General features: G+C 40.8%; 1 protein-coding gene across 2 annotated transcripts in view; it reads right to left on the bottom strand.

Annotated features, from left to right (window-relative positions):
• Positions 1-18,774, bottom strand: part of SV2C (synaptic vesicle glycoprotein 2C) — a 272,270-nt gene that overhangs the window by 45,027 nt on the left and 208,469 nt on the right. For both annotated transcript variants that reach the window (XM_025388314.1, XM_025388313.1), the window contains exons 7-12: positions 18,646-18,756; positions 18,102-18,190; positions 14,000-14,164; positions 10,949-11,082; positions 8,960-9,163; positions 8,345-8,504 (exon numbers count right to left, since the gene is read on the bottom strand). In XM_025388314.1, coding sequence (XP_025244099.1) covers positions 8,345-8,504; positions 8,960-9,163; positions 10,949-11,082; positions 14,000-14,164; positions 18,102-18,190; positions 18,646-18,756 — 863 coding nt within the window. The remainder of the gene's footprint in view (positions 1-8,344; positions 8,505-8,959; positions 9,164-10,948; positions 11,083-13,999; positions 14,165-18,101; positions 18,191-18,645; positions 18,757-18,774) is intronic.

Raw genomic sequence — 18,774 nt, 5'->3', positions numbered from 1 at the left:
ATGCTCCTGCAGGTGGTTTTTAAAATTAAAAAACATAAACAAGGGCATCTGCATTCACTCAACTGCACATGCAGAAACTGGAATCATCTTTGACAACCTCTTTTCTTCCCCCTAACTTCTAATCAAGCACCAAGCTTTGCTGAATCTATCCATAAATATCTGTGAACATGTTGTGTGTTGACTTCTCCCCTTTCCAACCTACATTCTTCTAGTCCACAGCACCATCTTACGTGTCTTAACCAGCCTCCCTGCCTTCTTTCTGGCCATTAGAGGGAGCTCTCTAAAGGCCAAGAATGATCTTGTCCTTCTCTCAAAGTTCAAAATCTCCCCATCCCCACACAATAAGGCAATGTGAAAGAGTCTTCGTGACTTGTTCTTTGAGTAACTCTTTTACTTCCAGAGCTTGTTAGCTGGTATTTGCTCTAACTGAAATGTTCTTTCCATCTTTTCGACTGGCTATCACCTACCAGTTCTCAATTAAATGTTACTTCTTTCAAGAAACCCTCTCTGGTGCTCTGGGCATCATGCACTTCCCACATAATAACCCTGACCACACTATATTATAACTGAAGTTTACTTGTGCTTATGAGAATAAAGACCACAACTGATTTACTCATGGTTGTATCATAGGTGCTCAAAAAAATAGTCGCTGAGTAAATAAATGAACGGTATTAAAATTCACATTGAGATGGAATAGATATACTTTTCTTATTCTTCTTGATAAGTGCAACAAAATATCCTGAACATTATATATAAAACAAACAGAACAAGACTGAAAGAGAAAAAAGGCAGCACTACTAGGGAGCTTGGGGATGGGGAGTTCCCTGTGTTTGCTTTCTGCTCCATAGATTTCAGACTTGGAACTGAACAAGTTGGCAACCCAGAAATGCCAATAGGCACAGACAAAGAAAAGCCCCAACCAAAGCCTGCTCTCTCTAGCCCAAGGACCAGGAAAAGGGCAGTCTAGCAAGATAGAAAACTTTTAGATAATAACCTCTCTCCTCAGACCAAACACCAGGAAAAAATTGTAGCTCAACTGCCAGCTACATCAGCAAAGGTCTGGTGGTAGCCTAGACTTCCACCCTCGTGAACCTAACAAGACCTGTGAACACTACCATTGGGGTGGTATCAGAGAAGGGTAAGTAAGGACCTGGGACTTTCATCCCTTCTGGGTGGTAATGAGCTCCTCCTTCCCTCCCTCCCATGGTATCCATGACCAGGAAGGGAGTATGGACTCCCAACCCTCCCAGCAGTAATGAGAATGCCCACTCTTGGATGTCACTGGAGTTTAAGTGGAGTACCTGGACTTCTACCTCCACTTGGTAATAATAAGGCAATGCCTCCCCTTCTCTTGCCAGAGAGGAGTCAGAGAAAGCCAACTCAAGTAAAAGGCTTAAATAAGATCCAAATTCTCATAACATAATATGAAAATGACTGCTTCCAATCAGAAATCACTTGTCATACAAATAAACAGGAAGATTTCAAACAGAATGAAAAAAGACAATCAATAGTTGGCAACACTGATATAAGAGAGATGTTAGAATTATCTGATGAATATTTTAAAGCAGCCATAAAAAGGCTTCAATGAGCAACTATGAACACACTTGAAACACATGAAATTTAGAAAGCATCACGAAAAAAAATAGAAAAAATAGAAAGCCCTAGCAAAGAAGAAGAAATAAAGAAGAACTAAATGAAAATTTTAGAACTGAGAAATATGATAACCAAAATAAAAACTTAGTGGTTGGGCTCAACAGCAGAATGGAGAAGACAGAGGAAAGAACCAGTGAACCGGAAGACAGAACAATGGAAACCATCTAAAGTGAAGAACAAAGAAAACAGACTAAATTAGGGACCTGTGGAACGGTAACAAAAGATCTAATATTTATGTTACTGGAGTTCAGGCAGAAGAGAAAAAGGGCAGCACTGAAAAAGTATTCAAATAGTTAAAGTTTATGGGAGGTCATTGTTTTGGGCTAGTCTCCTGCACTAGGCCACTGCAGACCAGAACTAAGCAGAATGGAGTCACTTGTGCTAAGTGCCACCTAATCAAATTGAACTTTGAAAAGAGCCAGTTTTCCAAAAAACAGTTGATTCCGGTCAACCCGAATGAGCATAATAAGGAAGTCCCCTCTGTTTTAGCCCTTTACAGAAAGGGACTTTGAAAGGACTATCTGCTTTTTGTTCTCTGTATCTGCTCTCTTTAGCCCTTTTCTGCCTATGAAGCCAACTTTCTCTGCTCAGCTCATTAGAGTACTCATCCCATTTTATAGAGTGAGGTATTGCCTGCTTCTAGAATAGCAGATAAAAGTCAACTAGATCTTTACACTAAATTTGTTGTAATACTGTCTTTTGAGAAAATAAATAATGGCTGAAAACCTCATAAATTTGGCAAAAACTGTAAACCTACAGATTCAAGAAGCTGAGCAAACCCCAAACATAGTAAACCCAAAGAAATCCATGTCAGGCAAAGAAAAAATCTGAAAAGCAACCAGAGGAATCAATAGTTTATACCTATTGGGAAAAAAATACTTAAGACTGTAGATCCCCCTCTACAAATGTGATACCTGTTTTTAGAATTCCCACAATAGACTCAGCAGTAACCCCTCACTTGCCCCAGAGAACAATGGATCTTATCTATCTTTTAAATATTGGCTTCTCTGAATAATAGGAGAAAGCTAAATGTCATCATTGCTTTAATTTGTAATTAATTTTTACTGTTAGTGAAGCTGAGCATTTTTATATGCTAAGTGTTTGCTGACATTTCTTTATGAATTTCTAATTTATATATTCAGGTTATTAATTCATTTCTGTTTCAACCCCCTCCTGCCCTCAATTTATCATTTATATGTGCCTATGATTTTTTTGCTGTATAGAATTTACATTTTGTTTTACCCAGAGAATTATTTTAACCTTCTGCCTGATGGCTTCTGGTTTTGAGGTCATGCTTATAAATAGCAGCTAAGGTTTTAGGGAATGTAGATTTGTTTTTTGATTTGCTGTCCAGGGGTACAGTTTCCCATTTTTTGCATAGCTAAATCCACTGAATAATAAATTGCACTTTAGTAATAATCTCCAGCCTTAAATGTATGTTGTAAGTAAAGAATGAATATTTGGTCTTCATCCCCAGTTCCCAGCATAGAGCTCCTAAAACCCTTGGATAAGAGTGTCCTTTGGAGCCTGGCACAAGGGGTCATACCTATAATACCAGCTACTCCAGAGGCTGAGGCAGAAGAATTGCTTGAGGCCAGGAATTTGAAACCAGCCTGGTCAACACAGTGGACTCCATCTCTTAAAATAAAAAAATTAAAAAAAAATTAGCCTGGCATGGTGGTGCACATCTGTAGTCCCAGCTACTTTGGAAGCTGATGTGGGAGGATTGCTTGAGCCCAGGAGTATGAGGCTGTAGTGAGCTATGATTGAGTCACTGCATTCCAGCTCTGGTGACAGATTGTAACTCTGGGCAACAGAGGGAGACCCCATCCTTCCCCCTACTCCACCAAAAGACTGTCTTTTGTAGGGGAATGAGATGACTCTTGGCTGAGGATCCTAGATAACTTCTGGATTGGGCTGGTCTCCAGAAAAACCAACCATATGTCCAGAGGGTTGGAATGTTCCATCCTCCTTCCACCTCTTTTTATGCCCCTTAAATCATCATGTCCCAATCATTGTGCAAGTGCTCTTTAATCTGGGGAAAAAGCTAGAATGTCACCATGCATCTGTTTAAGACTGCAATTGTTATGCTCATTTTTGATACTGAGGTTTTGAAGAAGGGAGGATGTTGATGGCATTTACAGAATGGAAAAATGGTTGTTTCATTTTTTTTGGCACAGAAAAGTGCTATTCAATAAGTACATCTAGGTTTAATTCCAAAATTTCCTGCCTCTTTAGCAAAGGATCTAGGTAGGATAACTTATAAAAGACACAAAATTAATAAAACGGGCATAAAAGGGGGCAAATCAAGATAAGGAAGAGTGCAACAAGTATCTGGATCATGCAGATTTAGCAGAGGCACAGGCTCTCTGCTTCCTGATTGCACAACAGAGAAGGAAATGTGAAGAATTACACAATTTTTATCATATGAAGTGAGGACACATAACAGCTTCTCAAAGCGTGGGTGGAGGAATACAAAATGATTCCTAGAACCCACCTCTGAGATGTTCAGTCTTCATGGTGGACTCTGAGTAGAAGAAGATGTGTCCTATAATGAACAATGTCCTCATTAGTGTTCTCATAGTAGATGCAAATGTAATCCTAATAGGATTGAATGTGTGCCCCACCCAAATCTCATGTTGGAATGTAATCCCCAATGTCAGAGGTGGGGCCTGGTGGGAGATGATTGAATTATGGGGGCAGATTTCTCATGAACGGTTTAGCACTATGCCCTTGGTACTGTCCTTGCAATGGTGAGTGAGTTCCTGTGAGATATAGTCGTTTGAAAGTGTGTGGCACCTCCCCTCGAGCTCTCTTGCTCCTGCTCTCTACGAGTGATGTACCTGCTCCTCCTTTACATTCTGCCTGATTGGAGGCTTCCTGAGGCCTCCCCAGAAGAAGATGCCACTACGCTTCCTATGCTTCCTGTACAGTCTGCAGAACCATGAGCCAATTAAACCTCTTTTCCTATAAATTGCCCAGTCTTGGGTATTTCTTTATAGGAATGCAAGAACAAGCCAATACAAATCCCTAGTAAAATCAAAGGTATAATATTAGAGGTATAAGTCTGTAATGTGGTTGATAAACGTGGCTTGCAAGTGTTATAACTTTCATAGCACTTAGAATATACCTTAAATTATGTTGTCCAAAGATAATTTTGACTGGCATTTTGGCAGGAGTTGGTCGTTCAATGGCTCAAAAGGGGCCTGGACTCATTGATTGTTCCATTCTGATCATTAAGGCCAGATTCTAGAAACTGGGCAGGAAGTTGGCGGTACTAACATTCTATGATGAAAATTACAGTTCTGCTATGGTCTGAATGTTTGCACACCTCCAAAATTCAAGTTGAAACTTAATTCCCCATTGCAACAGTATTAAGAGAGGGAGTCCTTTAGGAGGTGATTAGATCATGATGGCTTCTCCCTGGAGAATGGGATTAAGGCCCTTATAAAAGAGGCTTCACACAGTGTTTGGCCCTTCTTGCCCTTCTGCCTTCCACCATGTGAGGACACAGTGTTCGTCCCCTCTGAAGGACTCAGCAACGTCTGGAAGCAGAGAGTAGCTCTCACCCGATACCAAACTTGCCTTGATCTTGAACTTGCCAGTCTCCGGAACTGTGAGAAAATGAATTTCTCTTCTTTATCAACTACTTAGTCTCAGGTACTTTCTTAGAGCAACACAAAAGAATGAAGTAAAACACAGCCTCTAGCCAGAATTTTTATGTCCTATTCCTGTATTCTTGTATTCTATCCTGCCTCCATGGGGAGATGAGGCTATAGAGTATCTCAACACAAACCGGTTGGGATTTTCCTCTAATAGCTAAGCTAGAGATCAGTGGAGACCTCCTAATGCAACCCAGAGAAACATGGAAAAGGTGGAAGAGGTTTTAGCCTGAAATATGTTCAGATACCCACTAATTAGCTCATACTAGCGAATTTACCATGGCCATGGCCACGCTGCTCTAGAGCACAAGTCATCTTCTAGATCACCAAAGGAAATGACTTCCTGTGATTATCTGATGACACCTACTTAAGTGCTGGAGAATGTCTGCCAGCAACAGCATGACCGCAGTGAGAATGCACCTGGCAGACCTTCGCGTTATCGTGCTGGTGTGCACAGAGGTGTTTTCCCACATGCTGCTCCCAGACAATGACTGGACGTGACAGGACTATTACTGCAGGCTGCTTCCTGGGTCACACAGGACTCCTCTGAGGCTGATGTTGTCACGACCCCTGGGTCTCCAACAGCCTTGCCAAACCTTCCTTAGATTACTGGATAGTCTGGGAGGTTCCACCCAAATGCTCCTTCCTCCCTCCTTCACTCAGGCTTAGAGTGGCATTGCAGCTCTCCCATACTTCACTCCCTTCCTCTCCATCTTCTCTCACACAGTCATTTCCTCTAATAACATTTTTGCATGTTTAATCCCATCCTGGCATCTGCTTCATGGAGGACCTGAATTTGTTTTTATTTCAATTGATATTTAACCTTTCTGACAACAGAAACACAGTAGGTCTGTGCTTCTCACAGGAAGGACCTGACCAATTTCAATTTATGAGGGGTTTTTTTTTTAAGCCAAATTTCTATACTAGGTGAATATTCATCCTTCTATTCCTTATGACAGAGGGATAAGCAGCTGATTCACCTAAAACAGTATCACACTCTTACAGTATACAAGAAAAAGGAAGGAGGTTATAACCTAGCCTTGCTTTAACATTGAGGGGGTTATTTTATTTTATTATTTATTGTTTGAGACAGGTTCTCTCTGCTACCCAGGCTGGAGTGCAGTGACACAATCATGGCTCACTGCAGCCTCTACCTCCTGGGCTCAAGCAATTGAGGGGTTCATTTTAAATGTATAGTGTAATCCACATCTAAGCCCTGTTTGCAGAATGAGAGGTTGATGAAAGAAAGCTCAATGAAAGCTGCAGAGTCTTAATCTTGCTTTTGGCAGCACCAGCCCTGGCATCCACCTCGGGACCTCGTTCACAAAGCCAGAGAATTAACATTTGTTGAATGAATGAAGGCGATGCCGTACAAAGATTGTATGGTTCCTTTCAGAGCCTAAATATTTAATAGGTGGGTCACTGAGGGTCTGAACTAGAATATTTGATACGCAGACATACAGGGTTGAGAGTCAGATGTTCTGCAGAGAGATGGATGGAAGGGTACCTATAGGGTTCTGCAAGCTCAGTAATAGATATTGTTGAAGAAGAAATATAAGTTAGAATCAGGACGGGACACGCAGAGAATGTACCTCTTTGGGGTCAGTAAAAAAAGGGAAGGAGCCCAGAGGAAGCACTCAAGATCAGCTGCAAACTGATATCCCAAATGTTTTGGTATAGTTCTAGGAAAAACTCTCCTACATTTCAAAGTCCAGATAATACTGACTCCACCCTCTGACACAGAGGACTTCTTTGGCAACAGAGCACAGGAGTGGTACATGAAGGCAAAGGCCATTTGTCTTAGCTCATGTCAAATGGTAAAGCAGAGCTTCTTTTATTTTAATTTAGCTATTCAAGCTGCTGAAGCTATGCCCAAAAGCCCTAGCCCTTTCTCTGATATGAGTCACAGAGTCTCTATGTTTCCATATTGGGAGCAACTTTTTTTTTTTTTTTTTTTTTTGAGACGGATTCTCGCTCTTGTTGCCCAGGCTGGAGTGCAGTGGCACGATCTTGGCTCACTGCAACCTCTCCCAGGTTCAAGCGATTCTCGTGTCTTAGCCTCCTGAGTAGCTGGGATTACAGGCACCCGCCACCATGCCTGGCTAAGTTTTTTGTATTTTTAGTAGAGACAGGTTTTCACCAAGTTGGCCAGGCTGGTCTCGAACTCCAGACCTCAGGTGATCTGCCTGTCTTGGCCTCCCAAAGTGCTGGGATTATATGCATGAGCCACCACACCCAGCACAATTGTTTTTTATAACTAGAAATGTGTTGGGCTTTCCTCCAACAAACCAGGAAGGTCAAGAGATACGTTCTAGAGACCTCTTTGTGGTTGCTTAATGCAGAGCTCATGCAGACACATCTGCAAACGTAAGGAAACGACCCTCTAAGGACTGGTTAGCCACTTAAAATGCGGGCCAAGATAGGCTATTAAATTCGAATCCTGACTGCTTCATTACAGCTTCCTCATATTGTTAGCCTACAAACTAAGGACACACTTAAATTCCTTCACTGGCTTCATTGCCCTATTAATTCCTGCTAGTACATATATTCCCCTATATTTTCTTTTCTAAAAGATACCAGTGGAACCTACAACTTTGTGAAGCCAGATATTTTTGGATTTTTACTTTCCTGGGGAAGTGACAGTTTGTCTTTTTTTTTTTTTTTTTGGGATGGAGTCTCACTCTGTTGCCCAGGCTGGAGTGAAGTGGTGTGATCTTGGCTCACCACAACCTCCGCCTCCTGGGTTCAAGTGATTCTCCTGCCTCAGCCTCCTGAGTAACTGGGATTACAGGCACCTGGCACCACGCTGGGCTAATTTTTGTATTTTTAGTAGAGACGAGGCTTCACCATGTTGGCCAGGCTGGTCTCGAACTCCTGACCACAGGTGACCCACCCGCCTTGGCCTCCCAAAGTACTGGGATTACAGGCGTAAGCCACCATGCCCAGCCAGTTTGGGTTCTTTTAAAATAATTTTTCAGTGGTCTCACAGGGCTTAGAGTGCCTCTTACTAGAGGCCCATTTCAACATACCTCCGGTCTGTGGGGTACAGTTCCACAGTGACCACGTCAAGAGAGTTCCAAGCCGAGATGGTCAATCCATTGTACAGACACAGCATGCCTATCATCATGGATTCACTGGTGCCAAACCAAAGGAAGAAACAGCTGATGCCCGAAAGCACCATAGAGCCACCTGCCAACAATGCAGACAAAAGGTTGGAATGTTTCCCGTCATCTTAGTAAAGCAAGAACCCTTGGGTCCTTGCAGTTGTTCAAGAAAACTGAATTCTAAGTGGAAGCTGCAGGATGGGCTCCATAAAGCTCAAGAACTGGTGCGTTCACCTGAATGAAAGGCCCTAACTGCCTCTCAACACAGAAAGTATGAAATGCATATCATCTTTTACTCAGCTACTTAAGTGGGAAAATACACATTTTACACATAATTAGCTTTTCAGTCTGTTAACTCATGGAAACCACTCAAATGAAATGTAATTAGACATAATTTTCACTACAATTTAGTCCTAATGTGAGGTCTAAGGGATTTCTCCTCATTGGATGCAAATCCCTAATAGATGGGAGTAAGGGGAAACAGGGTCCCTCTGGATTGCAGGGGCAGCTCTTTCATTTGACATGAAACTGAGTACCTACCTAGCATTGTTAAGCGCCCAATTCTGTCCATCAGCAGAGCAGACACGATGTTCCCTGGCAATACTGCCAATGTCCCCAGAAAGTTGACAAAATAAATCCAGTAGGCACTATAGTCATCATCAAAGGTAATCTGACATCCCGTCTTGTTGTGAAAAAATGAGCAGTTTTTAAATTCACTGTCAATGAATTTATATGGCTCAAAATCTGTAGAAACAACAACAAAGAGAATTCATTAAGTTCTTATCAGGCATGCACCAGTATAAGAAAGCCTATTGAGAATTCAGAGACGAATCACAGTATTGTAAATTCCTTGAGGGCTTTCAGGCCTGTGCTGGCTGGACTTTTTGTGTCTTCTGGCCAAAGCATAGGATCTAGTCTGGGTCTTCACATTATAAAGTAGCTGAATGATGAGATACCTTTGTTGAATAAAGGAATAAATTAAATTAAGGGGTCCAGCTATCTTCTTGTTTCCTATGGTTGGCCATTGCTAATCATATTACTTGCTTACTCCTTTACAATATTACTTTGTCCTAATTGTCATGTTATATAAAGACTATCACTATAGTACTAATAGTGTCCACACTACAATTATAAAAACAATTTGTTTCAAAATGTGCATGGGCTGGGTATGGTGCCTCACGCCTGTAATCCCAGTGCTTTGGGAGGCTGAGGCAGGAGGATTGCTTGAGGCAGGAGTTCAAGACTAGCTTGGACAACATAGTGAGACACCATCTCTACAATAATAATAATAATAATTTTTTATTTGAGGCTGCAGTGAGCTGTGATTGCACCACTGTACTCCAGCCTGGATGGCAGAGTAAGACCCTGTCTCTAAGGAAAAAAAAAGTGCAAGAGTCAGCCTTATTGTTGCCGTTTTATGAGACTCTAAGGCACAGAGAAGGAACAAGTCTTTCCTGAGGCTGAATTTATAATTTAAAGTCTATGTGCATGAATCTACCGAGGAACAAGAGTCAGCCTCATCTGAAGGTCACCAGCATTCATTACTAATCTCTTCTTGAATTTGAAACCATCCAACAAGAGTTGCAGATGGTGGTGGTTTCTGCTAAAAGGCTGTGAGAATCGAAACTATCTTCCTTGCTGATCAAGATCTGACAAAATGTTGGTCTTCTGAGGTTTAATGGGTTAGAAGACAGGTAGATAGCATTGCTCAAAAAACAAAAAACAGAAAGACACCTGACCCCATTCTTCTTTGGAGCTAGGCAGAGCTGACTCTTGTCTGACACTAAGAAGGCAGGTCTGGCAACAGGGCAAATGCTAATGCTCCTTCCAATGCCAGGCTGTTATGCTGGATGCATTTTACAGGACACACAGACCAATGTTTGGGAGTGGGAAAGTGGAAAGCACAGGCTTTGAAATCAAATAAATCTGGGTTCAAACATCTGTTATTACTAGTTTTGTAACTGTGGACAAATTACTTAATTTTCCTAAGCCTCAGCTACTGTGAAAACTAAATGAGATAATGTATGTCTAATGACCTAGAGTAGAAAATGGTATATAGGTGTTCAATCAATGCTTGTTTGCCTTCCTTTTCCCCCACCCCCAGGGAGTTTAAAATACCCCGTTATATGGATTTGGCTAAAAATATATCTGAGTGTAGCCACTTGTTGTCTATCTCTGTTGGCTATAGAGTTGAGGCATTTTAACAAACACCAGATTTTGAACCCAGGATTGTCAAAACAAATAAACTATAGGTTAGGTCTTTGCTTTAAAAATTTATTCATCAAAGGATTTTTGTTGTTGTTGTTGTTGTTGCCAACTTTTGAACTGTGGCAACCTCCATTTGCACTAAATCTGACAAAGACAAACAATACAAGCCAACCTTCGATCCAACCTGATTTAGATAACTTGTTCCATTTATTCTTTAATATCCACTTCCCGCATAAGCCTCTGTCCACATCATCACAGGGTTATCACAGTGGGCCCTTTGACAAGGCCTCAGGTAGAGGCAGTACTAAGCAGCACACCTACCTGTGTTGTCAAAAACAGTATCAATAAATGTGCAGTTCTTGAAGTAGGTGTTGAGTGAAGTCACATCCTCAAAGGTGCAGGACTTAAAAACAGAGTCTTTGAAAGTTACAGATTTGAACTTGACCCCTATGAATCTGCCCAACACACAGAAACATTCATATCAATGACTGTGTCCATCAAAGTTCAAAGCTAAGTCAAACAGTTTTAGAGATGGAATGCCCCACTGTCTTAATTATAAAGAACACAGACTTCTGGATTTTCTTAGCTCTCTGCTTTTTCCCCTTTTCCTTATCCAGGCTGACCTTTGCCTATCTTGTTGCTTACCAATAAAGAGATGACACTCCTAACTTCCCTTAGCTTTTTGCAATGTTGGTAAAAAGTTTTGTGGGGTATGCAACTGAAGATACTTTGGGGATTACCTGGGGCTGTTCTTTAGGTTTTAATCCTATTGTCTCTTCACATATATCTTTATTTGAATATTCTCTATTTGGGGTTAATTCCTCTAACTTAAGGATGACCTCCTACCCGATCTTTTAATAAAATTATTTTTCCCTAGCTGAAAATCCAGTCTTCTTCATTCTAGTGTAGGGATCTCCAGTTATCCCAAAGAGACAGCATGAGAATTCTGTTTCATTTATATGAAGAATAACTGACTTGGGGTTGAAGAAACTCATAGGTGACACTCATTTCCAGGATAATTTTTCTTCTTACAGCCAACAGATAGTCCCTTCAACCAAACAGAATTATGAGAACTCTGCTCATTTTTGGAAACATGAAGAATGATGAAACCTGTTCAGGTACATTTTTGGGTGTTATAAGGGGGAATTCTATGTGGTAAAGACGGTAACAGTCATAATGATCATAACATCTTAGAAGAGTCCATGATTCAGGCCTTATCAGCATTGATAAGGACTCCCAGCAAACACAGATAAATATTCATTAATGTGTCTTGGTACTTTTTTAAGAGACTATGAACGTACACTTAGCCAGTCACTGAGAAGAAAATGCTTGTTCTCCTGGGGAAGGAGTTATTATGTCAATACCAATCTTATTAGGGGCAGAAAGGGACTGATCCAGTCACTGAGAGGATAATCCTTGTTCTCCTGGGGAAGGAGTTATTATGTCAATACCACTCTTATTAGGGGCAGAAAGGGACTGATCCTCCTAGGTAAGTAGGTTGATTTAAAAGCAATTTACTAACTATTGAGTACTTTCAAAATTATTCTCTCCCTAATACCCAATTACATGTGTTGGTTCACAATGCACTGTGGCCTGACAGACCAATCAGCTTAAAAAAAATCATTGCCCATGGTACATTACCTGGAAAAAATAATAATGATCTTGTTTCAATCCCCACTCCAGGGACCCAGAGTAAAAACATCTAAATGCACCAAAAGAGGCTAAATAATGGCATAGCTTTAAAAAGTTATCAATTTTTCTGTCATGGAACTGAATTTGGAAAAAGGAATGAATCAGTTTTATTTTTTGAATGGATAATTCAGAGAGTACACACAGTGCACAATTCGAAAGGTTGAATGCAGAAAAAGTCAGTCTTTACCCATCCATCCCCAGGCCACAAGTTCCTCTGCCCAGAATAACCATTGTTGTCAGTTTCTTGTGTGCTCTTCCAGGAGCATTCTGTGTCTAAAGTACACCTGCTTTATCTCCTTCTAGTCTACCTTGGAGGTTATTCCATATTAGTACATAAAGAGTTGCCATTTTATGATGCTGAATAAAAAAGCTATTTTTAAAGAAATGAATCTGTTAATGGTATTTCAAATTTTCCTGAAGGAGAAAAAAATTGTTTCTATGATCTTTTAAAATAAATGTGTAACATACGTGTTTTACAAAAATTGTAATACTATTAAAATTAGTAATCATTATATTGCTAATGTAAAAAAGTTCTAAGCAGTGACCGAATATCCAGTTTAGAACTTTAACATATATTACTAAAAATATGACTGTCAGAGACACAAACAGATATTAGAAATTTCTAATGGAGTAACAATACTTTTGAAAGTCAGTTTTCACGCTGGCATCACAGAGGACTTGACGCTAAGCTTTCTGTGAAATATAAGTGCAGATTCAAGTCAGTATTTTATGTGGGACAGTGAAGGTGATCCTACTTGGCTTGGATTATGATTAGTTCCTTCATTGAATTGCTAATTTGAACAATTACCTCCTAGTTAGTAACCCTCTTTTCCATTACACAGATCATAAGCATCCCACTGAATTCTTTTTCATCTTTCTGAACTGGTTTTTGCTCTGGGGAACTTTGATTATTTTAGAGTTTTACTTTTATCACTTTTGAAATTGGGACAATTTCCTAAGAATGATGCAAACTATCATGAACTTCCACTGGCAATTATTTGTTCAGGCAACAAAAATACTTGGATATAAACAAGTACTTCGTCTACTCTTTTCCCTGTCTAAAAGAATGACCCAGGACCACCTCCCTGAGGCGGTTCTCTCTCGTCATCAAGAAATATTTCAGATCCCATAAAGGAGACCCTTCTATCTTTCAAAGCCCTTTACTTCGGGGAATGATTCCTATTCTCTAATTGAAACTCTTCCTGATGCAATTTGACCTCAATTCTGGATTCAGCATATTGGGAATGGTGAATTCTGAAAAGTGGCTCTGTTTCTCAGGAATAGAAGACTCATATAATCACATTTCAGGTTTCTTCTGTGAATTAAATAATCCTATAGCCTGTCTTATTTTCCCATACTCTTCACTCTTCTCTTCCTTCCATTATTTTTGTCGCTCTCCAACATTGCTCTAAATTTTCTTTCCACACCAGTCAAGTCCACTACTTAATAAATATGAAGCAACTTAGCTGCAAAAATAGTTTTAAGTGAAATAATGGATACACTTGTACCTTTTATTTAAAGCCTATTTGGAAGTATTGAAATTCACCATGAAAATGACTAAATGCACAAACTAAAACAAACAAACAAACAAAAAAACGATGCCTGTTTCAGTGCAGGGAAGGCTAAGAAGAAATGTTTTTGTGGATAGGTAGCAAATTAAATTATTTCAAGTTTCTAGACCTGCCATTGTCGTATTCCATTCCAGTATGAATCTGATTTTCCATTGTAAAGTTAATACTGAAATTTGCATATTTATCTCTCTGCACATTTCTGGTTAGCAATGCATATTCATCAGACTGCAGATGTTTAATGACATCAGGAAACCAAACAGATAATCCATAGTACCTGTGAAGACAAAGAAATGTGAGTTTGTAAAGGCGCTAGCATGCCAGAGGCAATGAGCACCTCCCTGGTGTTTTCACCGTGGTAATAGTTCCTGGAGAATGGCTGGCTCCCTATAATATTATGAGTAATTCATCATACAGCAATCCATGTGTCCCTCTCCCCCAACATTAATCTGCAAAAATCAAGCTTGAGAGATGGCCTAGGGTTAGCTGGAGAACCCCAGGTATGTAATCCCTAAACCCTTCCTTTGGGAAGAGACATGCAGAAAGCATCTCATCCTATGCTCATACATGGTGCCTGGTCTGAATATGTCCTCCCAAAATTCATGTGTTGGAACTAAAACCCCAATATAATAGTATTAGAGATGTGGGCTTTAGGAAGTGATTAAGTTATGAGGGCAGAGACCTCATGAATGAGATTAACGTCCTTACAAAAAGAGGTGCGAGGGTGCTGCCTCCCTCACTTTTCCCCTTCCTTCCCTTCTACCACATGAGGACACAGTATTTGTCCCCTCTTGAGGACTCAGCGACAAGCTGCCATCTTGGAAGCAGAGACTGTGCCTTACTGCACACTGAATCTGCCAGCAGCTTGATCTTGGACTTCCAGCCTTCAGGACTGTGAAACATAAAATTTCTATTATTTACAAATTACCTGGTGTGGTATTTTGCTATAGTGGCAGAAATGGAGTAAGACACCTGGCATCCTGGCCCCAATATCTTTCTCATCATTCCAGGCTGCTCTGAGAAACTCTCCCTCCTAGTCTGGTGGTACAAACTCCTGGGATCCAAGCATGGTGAGAGCTCTTAAAGAATGACCTCTTTTGCTAATGGGGAATCTTTCTTGGTTGCTACACTGCTGTGATACTGCTATCCTGGGGGTAGAGTGCCAGTTCCCAAGGTAGTTCGAGGCTGTGAAAAGGACATTCGTGTTATTCTCAGAGATTCCAAGTTATTTCCCCTTTCTGCCTCTTGACCTCTAATGTGTTATTCTAACAGCTGTGTCATGCTGCTGTGCTGTTCAATACAGAAGCCACCAACCACGTGTGCCTACCAAGCAGTTGAGATGTGGCTAGTTCAAACTAACATATACTATAAATATAAAATACCACAGGATTTTGAAGACTTACGGAAAAAAGAATGTAAAAATATTTGCTAATAATTTTTATACTGATCATAGGTTGAAATGACGATGGCTCATGCCTGTAATCCCAACACTTTGGGAGGCCAAGGCAGGTGGATCACGAGGTCAGGAGATCGAGACCAGCCTGGTCAATATGGTGAAACCCTACCTCTACCAAAAATACAAAAATTAGCCAGGCGTGGTGGTGCATGCCTGTAATCCCAGCTTCTCAGGAAGCTGAGGCAGGAGAATCGCTTGAACCAGGGTGTCGGAGGTTGCAGTGAGCTGAGTTCGCGCCAATGCACTCCAGCCTGGCGACGGAGTGAGACTCCGTCTAAAAAAAAAAAAAAAGGGAAAGAGAGAATGAATGAAACAAAATGTAGTATTAAAATTAATTTTATCTATTTCCTTTTACTTTGTGTGTGTGTGTGTGTGTGTGTGTGTGTGTGTGTGTGTGTGTATGGCTACCAGAAAATCTGAAATGAACATCTGTGGTTCACATGATATCTCTATTGCACAGTGCTGCTCTGAAGTAGTACCTCCCAAGGTAAGGTCCCCGGACCAGCAGGATCATCATCCCCCACAAACCCAGGTTCCAGTGAAACCTGATGAATTAAAAACTCTGGCAGGGGAGTCCTCCAGGGATTCTTCTGATGCACATTCAAGTTTGAGAACCACTGCTCTAGTTTATCCCCAGTGACAAAGGGACACAAGGAAAGAAGTGGGAATGGGCATAGCCTTTGCAGGAGGACAGGCTGGGTTTGAATCCTGGTCTTGTTGCTTACTAGCTGCCTAAACTTGGGCCAGTTATCTAACCTTCAGTTGCCCATCTCTACTATTGGAATGATGGGAATATCCACCTTCCTGGGTGGTTGCTCAGTTTAAATGGGATGTCAAATATCTAGCACATAGAAAGTGCTCAGAAGACAGTATGAGTCGTTTTTATCATCATTGTCATTAGGATTCCAGAAACATCTGTGCCTCAGGATTTCCACCCCTTTTCTTCATAGTAATGACTGTGGGGGTGTGAGGGTAGTTATTGAGGAAGAAATGACTTAGGGATACAACATTTATGGCATTGTTCTCTAGTCACATACAAACCTTGAAATGGCAACAATGAGGAGGGCACATTACCCTAGAATGTCCATTATCAACGATGTTGGAGGGCTTTCGTTTAATTTGTCATTTATTTAGCAAACATTTACTGAACATGCACTAAATACTAGGGACTATTAATGTTCCAGGGATATAGCAGTAAAATAAATCATAAAGCTTAAAATACGATCAATAATGAATTAGTAAACAAAATAAACAAACCAGATAATGATGATTACTCTTTACACCTTGACAGCAGGACTTCCTTCTGGCTTATCTTTGTCTTCTTTGTCCTTAACCCCTTGCTTAGGTACAGAGTAAGCACTTAATATAGGTTAATTTTCAGCCTTCCCTTCCTTCAGAGATTAATGGATTTTCTAGAGCTTGGGTGGGATTTACTTTACATATTCTAAGTCAACCCTCTTAATTTAGAAATGAGGAACTGAGACTAAGCAATGTCTGCAAGTCACAAGCCAGCCAAACCACCCAGCAGAATGGGCTGCTAGGCCTCCTGACCCCCAGCTTCCTTCTTTCTCCATATTCCACCTCCTCCGGCACTGAGAAAGAGTGGTCATCTTTGATCACTTGCCTGGTTTGATTTAGGGATGTTAAGAGATGAAACTTGCAACATAAATGTTAGGCTCTATAAGGTACTGAGATCCTGCTGACCTGAAAGTGTAGGGTATTATCTAATTCTTCTTTTCTAAACAGCAAATTAGGCAACAAGAGAGTTGTACATACACATTCTAAAGTGACTATGTCAGCGATTAGCAAATAAAATCTTGATATTTTCTCCCTATTTCCTCTTTTCTTAGAACACATATATGGCAGTTTTATTCATTTGGCAACAACTATTTATTGAGCTGCTATTGTGTGCCAGGAATATACATTAGTGAATAAGACATAAACAAAATTATTATTATGTTTTAGAGATGGGGTCTTGGTATGTTGTCCAGGCGAGAGGGCAGTGGCTATTCACAGGTGTGATTATAACACACTTAAGCTTCCAACTCCTGGGCTCAAGCAATCCTTCACCTCAGCTTCCAGAATAGCTTGGAATATAGGTGCATGGCACCACACTCAGCTTTGAACAAGGCAGTTAAAAATTCCTGTTCTCATGGAACTTCCAGAGAGGGAAGCCAGAACTTTACTCTTTATACAGAATAAAGGAGCATTTTGCATATTAGAAGGTAGAAAGTGCTGTGGGGTAAAGTAGAGCTGAGAAGGGGATAGGGAGTGTGGAGGGGCTGCAATTTTTTTAAAAGAGAGGATGACATCACTGAGAAGGTAACATATAGGAAAGAGTTGAAGAGGGTAAAGAAATGAACTGGGCAGATGTCTGGAGGGGAAAGCAACTCAGGCAGAGGAACACTGCAAAGCCCCGAGACGGGAACTGTTCTAGAATGTTCGAAGAAGAGCAGAGAGGCTGGTATGGCTGGGACTGGGCAAAGGAGGACAGGACAGAGAAGTCATGGGGCAAATCATCCAGGGCCTTACTGGATTTTGCAGATACAACTGGTTTTGCTACCTTGGCTTTATGACAAAACAAATAAAATAACTGGTTTATAACAACCACAACTCTCAGCAAACCTAAGCTGAAAAAAATTTTCTTCCTTAGCAGGTTAACAGCATCAAACAATATAAGAAAAGAAAGCAGCATGGCTGGGAGTTACAATGTGGACACTGAACAATTTTGCTTGCCAAGAATTTAAATATCACTTACCCAAAGGACAGGGTGAACCAAACAATCGTAAGCTTTATTGTATTATCCCTGACTGGGTAGTTGAAACATCTCATAAAAGTCAACCAAATCTGTGAAATATTAGAGAGTTAGTTTTCTCATGCAGTTACTTAGTCAACCCCACTCCCCGACCCCTTCCACTAAATTATAAAAAAAGCTGAGTTGTCATTGGGTTGAATTCATTTCACCTTAAAATGTAAAAGCTAAAGGTAATTGGAATTTTCATTCTTCAGCTTCCTGGATGCCAATGGACAAAGCGACTCAAGACTTGAAGGCACCCTGCCACTGCCAAGACTCCTGGCCTAACTAACACTTTCCCTTTCCATCTTTCCATCTTCCCCAGATGGAATGTATTGGCTAAACACTGGTGGAGAGGGATCCAGTGACCTGGCTGTGGTCCAGGAGTCAGGTGTCGGGGGCAGGAGGAAAGAACCTCGCTCGTAGGGCAGGTCCAGCAAACCCCTCTTCTGACTAACCTCAAATGCAATAAAGTGACATGCAGGTCATCATGGGACTTGTTACTTACTCCGTATAGCTCGGTGCGGATCCGAACAAAACACCTCCTATACCATGTTCCTGTGTCACTCTCAATTTCAATCAGCTCATCTATTTGTTTAGGAGTTTTTATTTTGTTTACCTGTAGAGAGAAACAGAT

Source organism: Theropithecus gelada, chromosome 6, assembly GCF_003255815.1.
Source record: "Theropithecus gelada isolate Dixy chromosome 6, Tgel_1.0, whole genome shotgun sequence".
NCBI lineage: Eukaryota > Metazoa > Chordata > Mammalia > Primates > Cercopithecidae > Theropithecus > Theropithecus gelada.
The sequence above is the reverse complement of the archived record's forward strand: the minus strand, read 5'-3'. Positions and strand labels throughout refer to the sequence as shown.